This window comes from Cyanistes caeruleus, chromosome 4, assembly GCF_971803275.1.
Source record: "Cyanistes caeruleus chromosome 4, bCyaCae1.hap1.1, whole genome shotgun sequence".
Lineage (NCBI taxonomy): Eukaryota > Metazoa > Chordata > Aves > Passeriformes > Paridae > Cyanistes > Cyanistes caeruleus.
Window position 1 is genome coordinate 35,387,110 of NC_141704.1, and position 18,497 is coordinate 35,405,606.

The 18,497-nt window shown below is 43.4% G+C and overlaps 2 protein-coding genes across 12 annotated transcripts in view; one reads left to right on the forward strand and one right to left on the reverse strand.

Moving 5' to 3' along the window:
- The first annotated feature begins 64 nt into the window (after positions 1-64).
- On the forward strand, positions 65-15,603 carry STRA8 (stimulated by retinoic acid 8). Of its 7 annotated transcripts, none has more exons than XR_015285866.1 (10): positions 208-392; positions 953-1,150; positions 2,862-2,937; positions 4,335-4,419; positions 4,822-4,974; positions 7,850-8,132; positions 9,389-9,465; positions 11,123-11,234; positions 13,185-14,578; positions 14,616-15,603. XR_015285866.1 is itself a non-coding variant. In XM_086885799.1 (9 exons), the coding sequence occupies exons 2-9, from the start codon at positions 1,043-1,045 to the stop codon at positions 14,838-14,840; spliced, it is 969 nt and encodes a 322-aa protein (XP_086741925.1). In that variant the 5' UTR covers positions 65-530; positions 953-1,042; the 3' UTR covers positions 14,841-15,603. The 7 variants fall into 7 exon arrangements, 5 of the variants coding, with proteins under 5 accessions (XP_086741925.1, XP_023784248.1, XP_023784234.1 ...); XR_015285867.1 differs by having other exon boundaries at positions 211-530; XM_086885799.1 differs by lacking the exon at positions 13,185-14,578 and having other exon boundaries at positions 65-530; positions 14,766-15,603.
- A 587-nt stretch (positions 15,604-16,190) lies between these two features.
- LOC111930396 (solute carrier family 23 member 1-like) overlaps positions 16,191-18,497 on the reverse strand; it is a 33,807-nt gene continuing 31,500 nt past the window's right edge. For all 5 annotated transcript variants that reach the window (XM_023928423.2, XM_023928454.2, XM_023928444.2 and 2 more), the window contains one exon: positions 16,191-17,532. In XM_023928423.2, the coding sequence (XP_023784191.1) occupies positions 17,264-17,532 (269 nt within the window). In that variant the 3' untranslated portion in view covers positions 16,191-17,263. The remainder of the gene's footprint in view (positions 17,533-18,497) is intronic.

Here is an 18,497-nt window from a genome sequence, read left to right on the forward strand (position 1 = left end):
CCCGGCCCAGCGCCAGGGGGACTACAGCTCCCAGCGTGCCTTGCGTGCCTTGCGTGCCCTGTCCGCCCGCCTCGCTCCCCACTCCGCTGGCACGTTCGGCCCGCCTTTTTCCCTCTTTCTGATTGGCCGCGGCCGGACGCCGGCTGCGTGCCGATTGGCCGGCCGCCACGTGCGGCCGGTGTTGCTTGGCGCGGGCGGCAGAGGCGCGGCGGGGCGGCGCGGGCGGGGTCCGGGCGGCGCGAATTGATTGACTGATAGATTGATAGACAGACCGAGCGGTCCCAGAGGCTCCCGGCGCGGCCCCTCACGGGATTTCCCCCGGCCGGCCTGTCCCTCCCGACCTCAGAAGGAGCAGCAGGGGCGGGCACTCTTGCTTCTAGGCTGTGCTTGCGGTCGGTAGCGAGGCAGGGGGCATTAGTCCAGGGGAAGGCCGGGAAGGGCTTTCCAGGCGGGCGCCTCAGGCTTTGTCAGGTCGGCGGGGCAGCTCCAGCAGGCCCGGCTGGGCCTGGATCTGGCCCTCTCGTGCAAGAGTATGTCTGGTATCGTTGCCCACACCAATGTGTCCCAGCTTATTGGGAAAAAAACCAATCAGTGTTATAAAAAAGCCTGTCATCGGTGCAACATCGGTGGGAGCAGAGGAGTTTCAGTGCTTTGTGAAGCCAAGCCCTGGATATTCCATGGAAATTAAACATAGATCCAGTGCAGGGAAGGGTGCAGGAGATGGGAGGCTGGCTTCAGCTCGGTTGCTGTTAATTATTACTGGCGAATTAAGTTTTAGTAAGTACTGAATAGGCAGGTGTCTCTCAGGCAAAGAGAATTATTTCAAATTTCCATGATTTTCTAAGCCAGATAAAGAAGATTTTTTTCTTTTTGTCTATCCACTATACAGGCTTTAAGATTTCTTTCTCTTCACTTACATATTTATTCAGTATAAATAAATGTTGCATTGCAGCTTTCAACAGGCACAGCTGGAGACTGTAGGAAGACACATGCCAAAGTGAGTGTCAATCCCCTGAGACACCTGCAAGAGGTAGAACACTGCATGGCAAAGCAGCACTTGCCACAGGTACACCACTGGGTTCCTCTGGCAAGACTCTTCAGCAGCTTGCGGGGAAGAGTTTTATCCCAGTCAGACAACTGTGCCTCAAAGGTGCGGAACAGTGACTATTTCTCTATGCATCATTCTAATACATGAATATATTCAGATTTAACTAGGTTTAGGTTCAATCTGTGAGGATGTGTCTTTATGGGTGCCAGCATGTGTGTAATTTCACTGAATGCACCTTTCCTGTATCTCTTTAAAGCTGCCAACTCAGCCTAAGCGAGTTTGTAGTTGCTGGGTCATGGGTTTATCATATGTCTTATCTGTACTTTTCTTGCAGGCTTTTTGCAGCATTTTTATGGCTTTGCATTTACTTTTATAGTATTTTGGAAACAAACCAAGAGATCCCATGATGAGGCTGATGGCATAGCATTTTGTTCTGAAATCAGAACAGTGAGTTTAGAAGGAGTTAGAGGGAAAGGAGCAATTCATTCAGCTTTATGAGGTTCACTTTGTCTTCAAGACACTGGAAAAATAAGTTCAGGAATAAAAACCAGCACCGCTGCTGTTTCTTGGCATCTACTAAAGGAAGAAACTATTAAAGCCAAATTGTTTATAAAGATTTTTATAAAGAAATTTACTCAAAATACTACTGAAAAGACTGAAATTACCATGCTCCAGGGAGAAGAGTAAACATCATTTGAGTATTTTCTCAACTCTGCCACCGATTCTGCCACCATGTTTAGTTACATGGGTTACTTTGGGTTTTCCAGTTTGTAAAGTAGAGGGAGTAATGATTGTTTAGGACAGGAAATGTCCCTCAAATATTCTAAATACCACTAAATGTGGCCTGTGCCTGCTGAGTCCCTTAGCCCTTGTGTAGGCTAAGGTAAGAGTTCAGTTTGCCATATTCTGAGCAAGATACAAGTTAACCCAAAGTCAGCAAGACGTCAGAAGCCAAGCCTAAACATCCACTTCCTTTGCCTGGTCTAAGGGGACTGTGTTCACATGCCAGTTCTTGAAATAGCTTTTTCATAGTGTCTTATGCCCCCTGTGTGACTCTTGGGAGCCAAGGAAGCTTGATATCTTAAAAAACCTTAGTACAGAAGGTTGGTTGTAATCCCAGTTCTTCCTGCCTGGCTAAAATATCCAGCATGAAAGCTCTGCAAGGTAAATATGGATGGTCTCACCACACACAAAAATCTTGAAATATTTTGGAGATGTGTATGTTTAAATGCACTGGCCATATGTTTTCAGTTGTGCTTAGTATAGATGATGAAGGAATGATGTGCAGCACTGATGTTAATCCTGTTAATCCAGACTTTTGCTAGGAGAAGCCTTTGCCATGTTCTATGCTGCTGTAATTCAGGTTACAGCAATGTAGAACATGGCAAAGGCTTCTCCTAGCAAAAATCTCATGGGAAATCATTAGTGAAGTCTTATGCCTTAAGTTGGTAGGCATCCAACAAGACTTCACAGCATGGTATTTCTGGACATGCTCCAAGAAGAGAACAATCCAAACAAGACCATTTGCTGATGACAAAAGATCAGAGTGAAGTAGCAAATGTCTGTGTGACTGGGTTATTATGTGTATGTATTGCATAATATATCTCAAAAATATTTATATTCTATATATAAGTTTACTCTCTTATTAATTCTTCCCCCTTTTCATATGTATAAGGGTAGCTATTGAAACAACACAGAGACATGAAAATTACTGAAGGTAAACATGAAGGAAAAGCAAAGCAACGAAGGCATGTTAAAACATGAATCTAGTTAGAGCAGAGAACAATCAGTTCTGTTTTCTTCTTATGTTTAGTATCAGGTTTTGCGTAAGGCTAAGACATCTATCCAGAGGCTGGAGCAAACCTTGTGTTCTTTGCTGAAGATGAAAGGTAACTGTATGCAAGTATTTTCTTGACAAAGAGCCTGGATTTGTTTTTTATATATTTGTTAAATAGAGACAGAGGTACACAGCTTAGCCCATTAAAGCCTTGCAGCCAGCTTTAGTGTCTAGGCTTTAGTTGTAGCAATAAGTAAGGGATAGTGAGAAGTCTGTCAATCCACTGAGCATTGTATCTCAGAAATCCCCCTCTGACTCAGTCTTTCCTACCCCCTCCCCAGCCTAGGTGAAGGAAGGAAACAAGCAATCCCTGCTATCCCATGGCAGCAGGCCATCCAGGCTGAGTACCCTTGGCTGCTTCACCCCAGCAGGTGTGGGGCTGGCATGTGTCCCCAGGCTGGATCCTTAGGCTCCCACTCAGAGCCTGCAGGAGCTGTGTGCTCCTCCTGGCCACAGCAGAGTGGCACGGTGCGAGCCACAGCTGCCACCAGCCCTGCCAGAGCTTAGACTGCACAACAGCACCCTGCAGTGTGAGGTAAAAGGATTTCCTAGGGTAGGAAATGGAAACCTCTGGTTAAGAATGTACTCTGGTATAAATGGTTAAGAGAGATGATACAGTTTTGTTGTCTTTCAGCTTGGCGAGCCATCCTCGCACCCTGCTCTTGTGTCCTGTCTGCACTTGTGGCACCTCCTGCTGTGGAGCCTCATGCCCAAAAAAACTTGCCTTCTGTTTAGTGCTGCTGGGCACAGCCTCTGCTGGCAGCAAGCAAGACTAGGGGCTGATAGGATAGAGGCTTTGGTCGTATTTTTTTGTCCCTTCAAGCATCCAAATTCCTGTCAGCTAGGAAAAAAACTGCTATTCATGTGACTTGCACCTCCAATAATTTGCATCAATTAGAAGTCTCAGTGCTTAAAATTAACAACCTCATCTGAACCCACATCCTTGGATAACCCATAAAAATGAGTCACAGGTAGAAAGAATAGTTTGAATGAGCAAAATTGAAAGGATAACAAGCAGTGAGGCTGGTTGAGCAGAGTTTGAGGCAAGCTTCCCCTTCTATGTATTTGCATATATGTAAAATCCATAGTGGTTGTGTATCACAGGTTGGATGTCAGGGTTTTTCATATGCAATTTGTTCATTATAAGGTAATAAAAAAATATTGTATTGACTAGTGTGTGCCAGGAGTTTGATTCGTAGGTTGTTTTCACCATCAGTTCTGTAAAATCAATGTTGGGAAGAAGGCATTGATTCTAAGCTCCTCATTGTCCATAAACTCCCTGTAGTGCTAGTTACATTGTAGGAGAGACAGATGCTTCTTCTTTCATGTAATTTTTTGCCTAATGAAAAGCTCTGGATTGTGAAGAAGCATTTTGCTTGGTTGGGGCTGAGGGTGAGAGAGAAACCAAAAGTGCCATTGATGTGACAGTAATCTTTCTGCTGACAACAGCGAGCTGCAGTCTGGAGGATGGGAGCCCATCCAGCTTGGAGGAAGTCAGGGAGGAATATGTCAGGAGGCAGTTCGGCAGTCCCAGGTAAGGGCTTATACCAGTCAAGAAAAGATTATAATATTTTGCACTTCCTTCCATCCCAGCATCTCTCAAACTCTTTGTCATTGCTACTGTATTTCCAAACAGAGGTTTTTCATCATGTGGAAAGGACAAAGAGTTTCCACCTGGACGGCTGTAATCCCATGGAGTGCACGAACATTCTAAGCATGTTGTTGGTCTCATTTCCAGTCAGTGGTTGTATTTTTTTTCCCTCTATGTAGCTGATCTCTGGCAAGGATTTCTCATTGACTGAAAAGCAAAAGAGGGAGGAAAACCTGACTTGGGAAGAATGGCTCTAGGCTCTGAAGTGACATGACAAGGGCATTATCAATCCAGTTGAGAAGTTATTCACGTATTCATTCATTTTTCCCCTTGTGCTCTTTCCAGCACTACATCAGCCTCAGAAGATATGAGTGAAAGTGACTCTGCCATCTGGTATTTGCTTCAAGAATGTGAAAAACAAACACTGGAAGAATATGGGAAGCCAGAACTGACCCAGTTTTCAGACACTTTATCCCCAGATCTAGTGGAATTTGAACGGTAGGTGCACCCCACGTTGCCTTCAGGTTTTTAACTTGTTTGCATTATCACTGTGCATCCAGGCATTGCCGTTCATGCAGCCCTGCTGGAGCCTGCATCTGCCCCACAGAAGCCTTGTGCCAGCAACTTTGGCCCTGCTGGTGATGAAGCTGATGACTTCCTGAGTCCCTGCAACTTGCACATGAATGAACTCTTAGAGTTGTGGCAGTCCCCAGCTTTTCAGGCCTTGGTAAATCCCTGAGGATTTTTCACCCCTTAAGAAAAAGAAGAAAATTTCTTTCAAGTGTGTCTGTGCCTGTGTTGCCATACTTTACCGCTGTATCCCTGCCATGGAGCTAGATTTTAGGAGGGTAAGAATTGCTGTACCAGATGAATTTGCCAAGAGTCTAGGTGTATGTTTTCCAGGGAGGTGCAGGAACCAGAAGCGGGCACATTATTTTCCTCACATCACATTGCTCATCCTTCCTCTAATGCCATTGTTATGAGGAGCTTGAACACTGTTGCCCCTTCCAGAAGCAGACCCTTATCTCCTGACACTTCAGAGTACTTTTTTAGTGGGATCAGAGTAGGGTAAGGCTGGATCCAGCCAAGGAAGTTCTTGTAGTCCTCAGCCTCTGGGCTGCAGAATAGTGGTTGTCTGGAAGGTACCAGGAGGCATTCTGCAACAATGCAAAACTGCAACACTGGGGAGGGGGGGGGAACCTGAACACTTGTGTGTTACACTTGGAGCTAGTGGATGTGAGTCTGTAAACCCTTTAAGCTCCTAAATAAATAGGTGTGGGTCCTAAAAGTCAAAGACCGCTGTTCTCATGTCAGTTGTCCATGTACTTTATTTGGAAATCATAATGGTAAAATTACTGTTTTTTTCCAAAGTTACTGATATCTTAAAACTGAGTATTATACTCCATGTTCTCTCCCTTCCTGTCTGACAACAGTAGGAGGTACTTAGAGGTTTTACCCTGAATTTCCAACAGGATAAATGATTATTTGATTGCCAAGATACGAGAAATCGATGCATGTATAATTGATCATGTACCATCAAGCAGTCAATTTCACCCTAACCGTTCCACAGTTAACAACAATCAGTGCAGGAGAATCTAGAGCTGCAGCTGGCATCCTCTTCCATGGCATCACCACTGTAACCAAAAACTTCTGCAGTTCCTTCTTTTCTTTTGCTCTGAGCTGCTGTGCATTTCTAAAACCCCCTTCGATCACCGGGTTTTTCCTCAAAAGGAGACTGCAGCTGGACCAGCAGATGGCACCAGCTTCCCACTCCTGCTCCTGCTTTTGCTCCTTTTGGATTGGCGGTGGCTGTAGTTAAACTGTCGTGTAGAAGACCTTGAAATGTGCTGAATCCAGATTTTCAGGATTAGAAAAATCTGCATCATCAAAGACAGCACGACAGAGCCATGTTTATGGCTTACATGTCCTTTACTGACGAGGTAGACCAGTGCCTGTACTGTGTAGACTCTGGCACTTACCCTGTAGTCCTAGATTGCATTTGGTTTATAGCTAATTCCTTTAAAAAAATTACCTTTCATAACAGGCATAAAACGACAAGGACTCTTCAGCAAAGAAAGAAACAGCCTTTTGGTGATCATTTAATCACATTATTTGGGAAGCATCAGAAATGCTTTGAGCTTAAACTGTCTGGATTTTTTCCCGTGTTCAGCAGCAGGAGATACATTGGTAGAACTTCACAGTACTCTGTCCAGTGCAAAATGTGATTGTCTCCTTCCAGCTGGGAAGGAAGTAGCTGAGTCATGCTTCAAGCTTAATTTCTATAGCAGATCAGTCTAATGGTGGTTCATGTTCTTCTGCTTGAGAAATTCCAGGCCGTTTGTTTGGAGATGGACATCCAGAAAGCTTAGTAAGTGCATTACCTTACATGAGAACACTTATTTCCCTTCCGGTATTTTGTCTCCAGCAGTGATGGAAAATACTCCAGAGTGTGGAAACTGGGGTTTAAACAGGTTTATGCTTGCCTACAAAATTATATTTTCAATATTGGTTTGCTGGAACAAATATTTACAAATAAAAAAGAAAAGAATGACCTCTTTTGAGTTACTTTCTCATGCAATACTGTTCAGTTAATGAGGAAATGTGCTCATGTGGGACATCTTCCAAGGAATCATTTTGAGCCCAAACATAGTAACAATGACTGCTGCTTATAGAATTCTTGGTTTGTACTCCTTTGATCTTTTTATTTTCATCTGAGACTCTCTAAGCATATAATTAACGTTAAATAACCTTCAGTGCTGCTTTCTGAAGTCGACATTATTATCCTTGGTTCACTGTGCCACACAGCGCTAACAGAAGAAGCAGGCTTGTTCTGAGATTTAGTCACTGGGTTGAAATTATGACCCCCTATGTTCCATCACCAGTTTCACTACTGACTGCAATAGAGGTCAGTCTTGGGGATGTGTTTCCTTAGATATAAAATGGAGGAAATGGAGCTCCCATTATGTCAGCATCCAGACCTGGGCTGGTGTCTGTCTGTCTGCATGTACAGTACCTAATGCATCAGGATATGACCTCAGCCAGGGCTTTAAAGGGTATGCCAGTAAATGTATAAAAAGTGACTTGCAGTGCAAAAGGTTCAGGATACAAAGGCAAGTAACTGAAAATTTATTAAATTCCAGAGTAAGGTTTGCTCATGCAACCCATACAGCCTGCAGTGCCTGGAGCTTCTGCTGTGAGGCAGTCCTGCTGAGGCTGAAGCTGGAGCCTGCTTTTGTGTTGGGCATCATTCAGTAATTGTATGGTGTCTTGGAGCAGAGTCAGTGAAGTAGCTATGGATCCCAGTAGCTGATTTTCAGTAGATGGCTGCCTTATAGCCTGCTCTTAAGAGATACTTCCTTTCCTTTCCTTCCAGATACCTGTATTTTTATAAGCACACAGTGGACCTGCTGATAGAGCATGGAGTTATTTGCACTGGAGAGGTGCCTCTTCCTGAGGTCTCCACAGCTATTTCCCATCTCTGGCAAGAGCTTTCTGAAGAGAGCAGGGACAGCATCTTGCAGTACTGTAGCCAGAGAGATTTCCTCATGGATCCCAAGGCTGCTTGCCCAGAGCCTGCTTGCACTGAAGGTAGTGTGAGGGACAGCGGAGGTAACAGTGAGGAAGCCAGTGGTTCCTCAGTCTCCACACCAGAGGAAGTAAGTGCTCAGCAACATTCATAGTCTGCCTCTGAAACTCCAAGCCTTCAGGTGACAATTGGCTCTGCAGCTTTTAATTGCAAACATACAGTAGTTGTAACTAAGCTTCCTCAAGATCCCTTGAATGCGTAAGTGGAGACAATAAGCAGTCTTTGAGTAAATGTCTGCACCAAATTTTCTCTTGGTAGGATGCTTGTCAAGCTACAGTAGTGCAGTGGTAGTAATCCTGCTAGTCTCCACTGGCTTGTGGAGTTCCTGTGCTAAGTAACAGTTAAATTTGCTCCTACCTTGCTCTAGGGACAGGGAGCAAGAACAAGAATTATACAGTTACTGTGCTCTGCAGACTCTCCAAAGAGCAAAGATGATCTAAATCCAGAAGGGATACCTAGTTTGTCAAAGCCTGCTGTGTTTTGTGTTGGGTGGGGTTTTTTCATCAAAGCACTGGGTAGCAAAGAGAAAATATTTTTAGACCAGTCCCAGTGGTACAGGGGCCAATGACTGCCTGTACCATGCACCTCTGCAGAGCCAAGAAGTCAGTAACTGAGTAGGCATGAGCATTTATTAATAAGAGATTGATTAAATAACAGCCAGTTCTAGAAATGATTACTGAAGTAACTAGCTGCTGGAAGAGGTATGTGTAATTTCATTAGCTGCAAGGAAGGGACAGATGTTTACCTTTAGCATGTAAGTCAGTTGCATTGGCAAGTTCCTTTTGAGTCACAGGACACAACTCCTATTGCTCATTGCCTCAGGAAATGTGTTGGGAATGTTCCCTGTACGGTATTTCTGGCACAGAAAGTGTGTGAACTGCATTATGGCAGGGTGAACTAATGAGTTTAGTGGTCTGGCATAAGGAGCATCCAATCTCCTTCGTAAAGTCAGTTTTGGAGAGACTGGCTGGTACAGCTGAGATCTCCAGCCATAAGCAGCAGTCCACAGTCAAATCTCTAAAGCACTGATATAATTCATGGTTTTTATTGATTTTTTGGGAGATGTAATGTGAAGTCTAATTCCTAGAGGCTGAAGCACAGGCTTAAGGGAGTGGACTGACCTTGTGTTTCTAGCCATGAAATACAGTTATTCCACATTATCCCTGTCTCCACAAAACCTCTTGGTTTACTCTAGCTGTAACCATACCTGTTAAATGTAAAGAGAGGAATATAACAGTTTTAAAGACTTCATTATTAAGAATTATGCCCTAGATAAAACTTTTAATTGGCTGGATATGCTGACTTCTGAAATTATTTCTCTGCTAGGTGATGTTTGAAGATGCATTTGACGTTGCTGCTGGTTTCCTTGACAGAAGCAAGGCTCAGGGAATGTCCAGCCAGAGGTAAATTACAGACACTCCCCACTTGGTAGACACAGTATGTTAATAGCCCACCATCAGAACTCCATGGCAAGTGCTATGCGGAGTAAGGCAACAGCTCTCTTTTGTAATAAATGGTCAGAATAGCAGCCTCCAGCAACTGTGTTCACAATAATACTTCTTTTTAAGAGGAAAAAGTGAACAACTAATGGTCATTTACAGCAGAATCAGTAAGAATCACTTATTAAGAGCAGCCCATCACTTCAGGATAACTGGGGTCCTGATTTTCTTTGCCACTCTGCACAGCTTTCTGTCTTTTCAATTTACAATACTCGTAATGTTTTCCTTTTCTCTGTCACTTACCAGGCCTGTGAGGACCAAGAGGCATTCCCTGATAAATCAGCTCATCATAAACTGTACTTTTACTTAATGAGACAAATATGATAATTTTTCAACATTTTCTCCCTTGTCTTACCCTAATTCAGTCACATGGAGGTGATCAGGTTAAAGTGTGGTTGACCTGAACAGTAGCACCAAAGAAACAAAGGACCTTTTAAATAATAACATCTTTCCCCTTCAGTTCAGATGAGTTACCTAGAAGAGAACATGTCAGATACAAAGCTGGCACTTCTTTTGATTTTTCCCAGTAGACCAAAGAAAGAAAAGCGTTGTTTTCCTCAAGAGGAAAATCACATTATGATTAATCTTTTATGTATTCTTTCTACTTATTCTTTGTTAGGATTGTTTCTCTTTGCAAATAGTGTTTTTAATCTGTGGGGATTTTATCACATTTTCTACTTATTTTTCAACACTTGGAGTGATCTTTAATGTGAATCTCTTCCTTTCACCACCACTCCAGGTTGTACTTCCAGAAGAGAATAAATTAAAATAAGGTTGTTTTGGCTGATGATCAGAATATACTGGAATGGATCAAAAAGCTTAACAAATATTTATTTATTAAATAGCATTTATTAGGTCAAAATTTCCATTTTATTTTAAAATAAGATTAAGTATTCCTTAATATGGCAAAGTATTACTCTAATCTTTAAAGTCTGTTTTAGGTACCAAATTATTTTGGTATTTCAATAGTCAACATTTATTGTTTTCTCTTTCTTGCCTGTTGTTCTGCACATTGTAATGTAATGAGGTGTGATGGCAGAACTTTGTAAAACAAGAAGAAAGAGGTGAGGTCCAGAATGAAAAGCTTAGCTTTGTGCCACAGTTACCTGAGAACAAACCTGCCAGTTATAGCTAACACATCAGTTCATGACCGCAGGTTACTGCATTCACTCCAAAACTTTACAGAGGAACTCAAAGCTGTTCTTCTGAACAACTCTACCAAATACACTCCCAAATAACCATTGCTGCTGTCTGTTTTAATGGATATTTACTTTTCCCCAAAACAGTCTCACTATGCTGTAATGTATCAGCAGATCTCCTTGTGACACCAGTTTCTTGTGTTTCTGTTCTCTGTTCTTACATATCTACCTTGCTCTTGGCAAAGAGTTATCAATACATTCATCACAACTCCCCCCTGTCTTGCTTGGCTATTGTCTTTAATATCAGAGCCATCTTGAAAACAATTTGAATTTTTTTTTTTAATTTACAATAAAAATATAGAGGAGAGAAAGTAAGGAGAACGGAACAGAAAATTAAATACAGTATCTGATTCCATTTTCAGTTCAGCATTTGCAAGCTGCACTTCTGAAAATCCAGAGGATCACCAGAGACTCTATCTGCAGGTCACTGACTTCCTAAAACACCTCTTCTTCACTAATGCACAGTTTTCCCAGGTAAGCCTTGCCAAAGGATTTCTTATAGAAGGAGCAATGTATTTCAGAGCAATGTCAGGAAGGGATTTTTGTATTCAAACTTCTGATCATATTGTCCAGAATGATTACAAATAAGAACTTGGGGTTCATCATTTTAGATGTGTCATTCCAAAAGGGCAATAGGATTGCCTTTGTAAGAGGTTAAGTGTGAGCAAACACTGCTTTGAATATTACTCAAAATGGCAAATGACATGAGGAATTGTAAAAAAAAAATAAATTAGTATTATTATTGTTTGCATGAAAGTTCTTTGTGGAAAAGCTTTAGTGATCTCCTCTGAGCAGGTAAATCTCACTTTCCAGTTCTCCATCAACCCCCAGCTGTTTCATTCTGACCATTCAACCACCTTCTGCTTGTCTGGGTGCCAGGTTCCCTGCCCTGAGCCCTCCACTGGCAGGCCCTAAAAGCAGGATATTCGTGTTCTTGAAAGAGCTGGTGAAAAGTACCTGACCTTCCTCTTAACGTCAGATTACTGTTGCAGCTTTGCTGAGCCAGAAGTCTTTGTGTTTGCATTGTTCTTCCTCTCCTTGTCTCCCTGCCATGGAGGTGGCTCAGAGCTTGCACGTGGGTGAAGAACCGAAAGGGACATACCCCTCAAGCAGAGCGTGCTTGTATTGGTTCAGAGTCAGTGGTACCTCCACAGTAGCCCCTGGTTTGCTGGTTTCTATTGCCTAGCTCCCTCCTGGTCTTTGAGCAGATGTTCCTTTGAAGGCAAATAGAAGGTTTGTGATGAGGGGTAGTTGTGACAGAAAACAAAGCAGAAACTAGTGTTGCACCACTACTGGAATTCATCATGGAGAGACTGCTGAGTGCCATTTGGTTCCCCCATCCTGGAGAGAGTAGCACTAGAGAGGTACAGAAAATGGCAGCAAGCACAGGAAAAGGCATTGAATAGAAACTTAATAGTAGGACTTTACTACAAAAAAAAAAAAAAATAACTGAGAGGCACTGTATGACCATTTTATTTGTACATGGTGGGGATTTGGTACACAGAATGATTAGTCATTGTGTCTAACACCAGAAGGACTAGAAAGCACTAAATAAAATTTGAAGAACAACATATTAAATATATTTGCATATACAGATGCAAATTTACCACATTTAGACTCCAGGGTCATCAGTCCATGGGCAGTTACTAAATCTGAAGGTCCAGATTAAATTTCCAGTGCAGGAGGGCCTTACAGCCCAGTTTGCTATAATGTACGAGCATTTATTGTAAAACAGAGCACACTGTGTGCCCAATTCTTGCACTTTTTTCTAAACTTCCCCTGCTGACTGTTGTCAGAGACCAGTCACTGACCTACACAGCCCTTTGGTCTGTGAATAGCTATGCTGTGTGTAAGAGCAGGGTTCTTCTTGTGTTTAAGTGAATTCCTATGAACTCAACAGGCCTAGAAAAGAAAGAAAACTTTAGGCAAGATATGGCATTTCTGGTTTTAAATTTCTTTTGTGAGTGTCATGCCTGGCATGGTCCCATCTTGTCCTTCTGCTTGGGGCTGCCTCATTATGTGTGAGCCCAAGTCTATCTCACAGATGATGTGGTATGGGAAGAGGTAGTGTCTCTTTCAAGGTTTAAAGAGGCACATTTAAAGTAAGACTAGAAGAATGGGAGTGATGGGAAGACAAGCAGAAAAAGAGGCCAAAGTACTGCAAATTGGCAGTTGACTGCACTGTGTGGATCCAAAAGGAAATAAAAAGCTGCACGGGCTTCTTTTACGCAGGAACTTTCAGTTATCTGTGATAAGACAATACAAAAGGAGTTTGAGCAGAAATCACCCAGGCTAGATAATATGAAGGTTACAATCTGTTTTGATTTAGAGTGCAGAACAGCACATCTAGACAGTGCTACCAAGAGGTGAAAAAGTAGAAGAAAGGAAATATGACTGACAAGATATTTTTTGTTTTGAGAGCAGAAGTTCGGATCCATCTCAAAGCAAACAGATTGAGACAGTTATGAAAGTGGTTGCAGAGCAGGGATAGAAGATGTTCCAGCTAGCTTGAAACACACCAACTCAGGCAGCAGCAGAGAGATCAGTATAGGCTACTCACCTTACCCCAGAAATTGTGCTACTCAGAGCATCAGAGACTCCTGGACTTGACAGGGAAAGGAACCCATCCTGCTTACCTTATGGGTATGACTGAACCTCTGCAGACCATTCCCCTTCCCCTGATGTGGTACCTGTGCTGGTGCTGTGCTAGCACAGGAGTTTGGGCAGTGCTGGCATAAATTATCTCAAGGATAAAGCAGTGTCCCAGTACACTGTGCACACACCTTGTAGAAGATACAGAGGTGGGTAGCAAGTACAGTAAGTACCAAGGTAAGGCGTGCACCCCACTGAAATACAAAAGGCAGCCCATGGTCCCCTCTCCTTTCACCTGCAGAGCTGACGAGGTGATGGATTTTATTGCTGGTCATTCGTGCCACTGCCATGTTCTGTCATTTCTGGTTAACTGTCCAGGTACAACTACTGCTGTTGGATTGTGGATGGTCACTGTTTCACACTCACAGAGCTACTGAGCACAGCTCCTCTTGAGCCGCTGCCCTGGCTCTCAAGGCTGCCAAGGGCATGCACCCCACTGGAATAAAAAGCTTCAGAAAAACTCGCACAAGAGGAGGGGGGAAATAATTTGGACGAGGAAAGGAAGAGGTCTTAAAAGGGCAGGGACTCCAAAATGAGAACAGGAGCATGCTTCTACAGTATGTGATAGAGAAATATTTCTGAGCATGAGATCAGTTACGCAATCCTGTAATTTTTCAAGAGCTGTTGTCTTAAGATCATATCATGTGAGAAGCTTAGCAGCAAAGGCAGGAAAGAGTTAATTTAGACTGGGATCTAAAGGTTTTACCTGAAAGAAACTCAGTGGGTTTTTTTTCCTAAATAGTACTGAGCACCTTTGGGTCTTCAAAGGCACGCTTTCTTTTAAAATTATGGATTTTAGATGAATCACTTGACAAGCAAGTGGTATTTAGTGCTCCTTAAGCTATACATTTTTAAACAGCACCTATTTTTAAAAGCAGTATTTTATTGAAGATTCTTGCATCAATGCAGAGATGGACTAGATGGACTGCAGACATGAACGCTTTTATCTTCCAGACTTTGATTTTCAAGAGCCACTTTTTCTCTGTAAACTGGTGAAACAGAAGACCATTTAATTCTATTGCTAAAAGTGGAGAAAAGCCTGAAGTTGGTAGAACTTAAGGCCTCAAGGAGCCTGTTATATGACATACTTGCTACCACAGTCAGTAACAGCTGTCTAGATGGTGTAAATAGACAGGGTGGAGCCCTGTGATTTTAGAAAGAAATTGGCAGAAAATTTGAGCCATTCATCATCAGACACCTCAGGAACTCACCAAGTGCTGGTGGCTGATTCAGAGAGGAGGGAGGGCTCATGCTGCATTTGCTGGTACATCAGCTTTTGACCAAGTCACTGTATGTTTGAAATTCAAAACTCCTCTGGTTTTTAATCCTGCTTGACTTTGGGGGGGCTTTCAGGAAGAAGATCTTCCCTATGATCATGAGACAGTGATGCTACGGTGCACTGAGACCTTCGATGATGAAGATTTCTAAACAGTATCTCCACTAATGTTTTACCAAGCACTGCCAGGTACACCAGGCACGTGAGGAGGCTTCACCTCTTTCAGTGAGCTGCCTCTCTAAGCAGTGTGGAGACACTGTGTTGAAGTGGTTTGTTACCATTGATTTCTCCTTCCCTCTTTAGTACTTCTTGATATATCAGTTGAGTAATTTATACTTTTTAAAGTTTTTAAAGGTCTTAGCTATTTATTAATAAATGTTTTTACCCATTGCTATTTAATGTTTAGCCTTGCTTCAGAAAGAAACTGAGGCATGTAAGTGACACAGTTAAGTGACCTTGCCTAGCATAAGGTGTGGGAAGAGCAGCAGGGATGCCAGATCAGTGGCAGTCTGCACACTCCCACAGGATGCAGTCTCAAACTGCAACCTGCCAGAGCCTCCTCCTGACAGTGATTACTTTTCTAGTGCAATTTTTCATCTTGGGCTGACAAGGAAAGACGGATTTCCTCACAGAGAGTGGGATGAGGCTCTTCTATCTCCTTTTGAGGACAGCAGCAGTGAGCACCCACTCCCCAGTCACCCAGAAAAGTGCAGGCACACTAGGACTCTTTGGATTATTTACTTTTGGGAAGTGTGTAAAGCTGAGTGATCTGGCCCCCTGCTCTTCTTCCACGTCTAATTCTTGGATTAGCAGTGCTGCTCAGATAGTGTCTTGGAATTAAAAGTGCTGTGAAATTGAATAAAGTCCTTCACATCTCTGAGTTATCATTAAAGGCTCTCTGCAGACTTGAACAAACTGTGTTCTGATAGTGATTATGTTGAGGTCATGCTACCAGCCATCACGAACAGAAAGGATGGAAGTTTTATTTTAAAACCTAAACTAAAGCTGGCATGCCTAGCTATCCAGCTCGGCAGCCAGCTTTTAGATTGAGTCCAAGAGGCCTGGACTGTGGCCCAGCATTGCCTTGGTGCATAAAAGCATGACACATTCAGGCAAAAACACGTGGAGCTGAGTACTGAAGTACAAGGGAAGAGTAAACACTACAGAGCCCTTTCTGTCCCTGCACTTGAGACTGTGGAAACACCCCCAAATGAATGTTTGCCATGCTGCTGTGTTTGAAAGTGGGGGTGCAGGGGTCCTGTTCGGGTTTAAGAGCTCTTCAGAGCTCTCCAGGGTGCAGCCTTGCCATTCCCTGGCTTTTCCAGTGTGCTTCATTTATATAGGCAGGCATTGTTTTGAGGCTAGAAGCATTGTAATGACATTGAGAAGATGAAGAATGCATTACTGTGGTGCCTCCTCTTGCATGACCATAGTTCACAATAGTGCAGGCCTGCAAGTGACTCTGAATGCCACTTGCCACCCTGAGAAATACCATTACAGCATTCACTTTATTATTTATTATTTATTATACATACAAAAAGCAAGTATTAATCTCAGTGAAGGAAGCACAAGCTTATCCTACAGCAACAATGTTATTACACTTAGCAACCAGCTATTACATTATTATTACACCAGTTATTACATTACAGCAACCAGGACCACATGTGATGCACACCTGTTTTCCAAAGAAGTGCTTGTCACCAGCCAATCACCACACCAGACCAAACAGGTACAGCAAGGGCACACAGGACATAGCAGTAGCACAGGGATGCATACGATTGTGAGCAGAAGTGTTTTCTTCTTTATATTTGATGAGGATTCCTTCATCTTTGTAGGGTAGGGTGCCCTACAGAAACTGGTTCATCTGAGACTCTTCCCAGCACTCCAAAGGTGGGATACATTTCAGTGAAGCTGTTTTTTTCTGTAAGGTCAAGAACCTAACTAAGGTCTCTAGAGTCCCTCTGTGGTCTGAGGCAGAAGAGACAGGTTCAAAAGACTATCCATCTCATTACCTTTAGATGCCTCTCTTACAACAACACTCACTTAGCTGGCTAAATGATGGGAATATGAAATGAGAATGAATCATGACTTAGGAGCACCTGCTCCTTCCCCTTGGCCAAGGTGAGAGGTGAGTGTTGCTTTAGGGTGCTGGGGATTGACTTCAACCCAAGGGATGCCTGAGAGTGCTACAGGGCTCACATCAGGGATTCTTTCTCCATTGCCTCCTTCAGCTGCTACATCAGGGCACAGGAAGCCTTTCTGCTTCAGCTGAACAGCTGCCCCTTAGGGTGCCCAAGGGTCACTGAAAGGAAGGAAACAGAACACCTTTCCTAGGCATTTCTTGGGCTTTGGTGTTCCCCAAGGAGGGATTAGGCTCTTCCTAGAAGTGAGCAGGCAGGAAGAGAGAAAGAAAAAATTACTTCTTCAAGGCTATCAGTGGTGCAGTCAGCAGAGCTGGGAAGAGGAAGACATTGTCCTTCTCCTGCTCCCCCCTCTAACAGCTGCCAGCTCACGCTCAGATGATGGGGGCTGCAGACCTCTGCTTCTGAGATTAGTTCATTTGCAGGCCAGGTGCTTATATCCTTGTATCAGCACCAATCTCAGAGTTTCTTTCTAAGCTTGCTTTAACACTGTTTTTCTGCTCAGCAGCCTTCAGTTCATCCATTCTCCTGTCACAAGACAGTCTTTTGGGGCAAGCAGGGAGATAGTGAAACCAAGAGACATTGCAGTATTTGGTGCCTATGCCAAATGGAAGATCATAGACCTTGGAAACGAGCTGAGAGCTCTCCATCCCTCCCTCATGGCTTTGCTTCCATGCCAGGAGCCCCCGCTCCTCCTGTGTTCCTGCAACAGCAAAGTGAGATTGTTGCGTTCAAAACAGCAAGGGTTAGAGCATAGGGCTGCTTTTTGTGCCTCACCCACTGCTCAAATCCCAGCAGACCCAGTACAAAATACAAATCCCTTCTACTTAAATCCTTCCAGCTCCAAAGAGCTCTACAAATATTTACTAACAAGCTTCCAGACAACACTCTTTCTCCTGCAACAGCTTCCAGATAAGCAGCCTTCTCCACTTTTTCCATGGGAATCATGTATACCAAGTTTTCACCTGTCATAGAAGATCCAAAAACTGTTCAAAGAGGTTAGTGCAAGGTGTTAACTGCCCAAACACTTCAGGGAGGATTTAGCTAGCAGTTACTAGTCAGTCACAGGTATTTACCCTATCCAAAGGAATTCCTAAGTGCCTGTAACTGCTGTGGCAGCAAAGTATCTCTTGGGAAAGTGAGTGAGCACACCTGTCAATTCTGCCCAGAGGAGCTGACAGTCGAAGGCTAGAGGAAAATTAATGAGCCAAAGGGAGATTGGCTTTCCAAGAAGCCTCAGACAGTAACAGAATCTGGTTAACAGAGTGTTCTTCCTTCCTGCTCTTTTCCTGCAGCAGAAAAGAGGGTTTCCTCTCCTATTCTTATGCCCTCCTTCCCCATGCTAGATGGAAACCCAAGGCTCTTTGCTGCCTGTGAGGGCCAGCTGTAGGTGGCCTGTCTTTTGTCACCAGTCTTTCCTACTGCTTTCCACTGCTGTGGCTTTAGTTCAGCCTCAGTTTTAGCAGCTCCCATACAGGCACACGTCGGCTACTTCCTGTTCTTATAGCTGCTTTCCTCTCTCTTTTAACCAGCAACATGGTTTTGGGCTGGCATTTTCCCTGAAAGACCTATTTGCCAAACAAACCTTTTCTTCAGCCTAGGTTGTTCCTGAGAAATTATTTAATTTTTGATAAGCTGCTGTTTTCCAGACAAGGACCATTTCAGTGA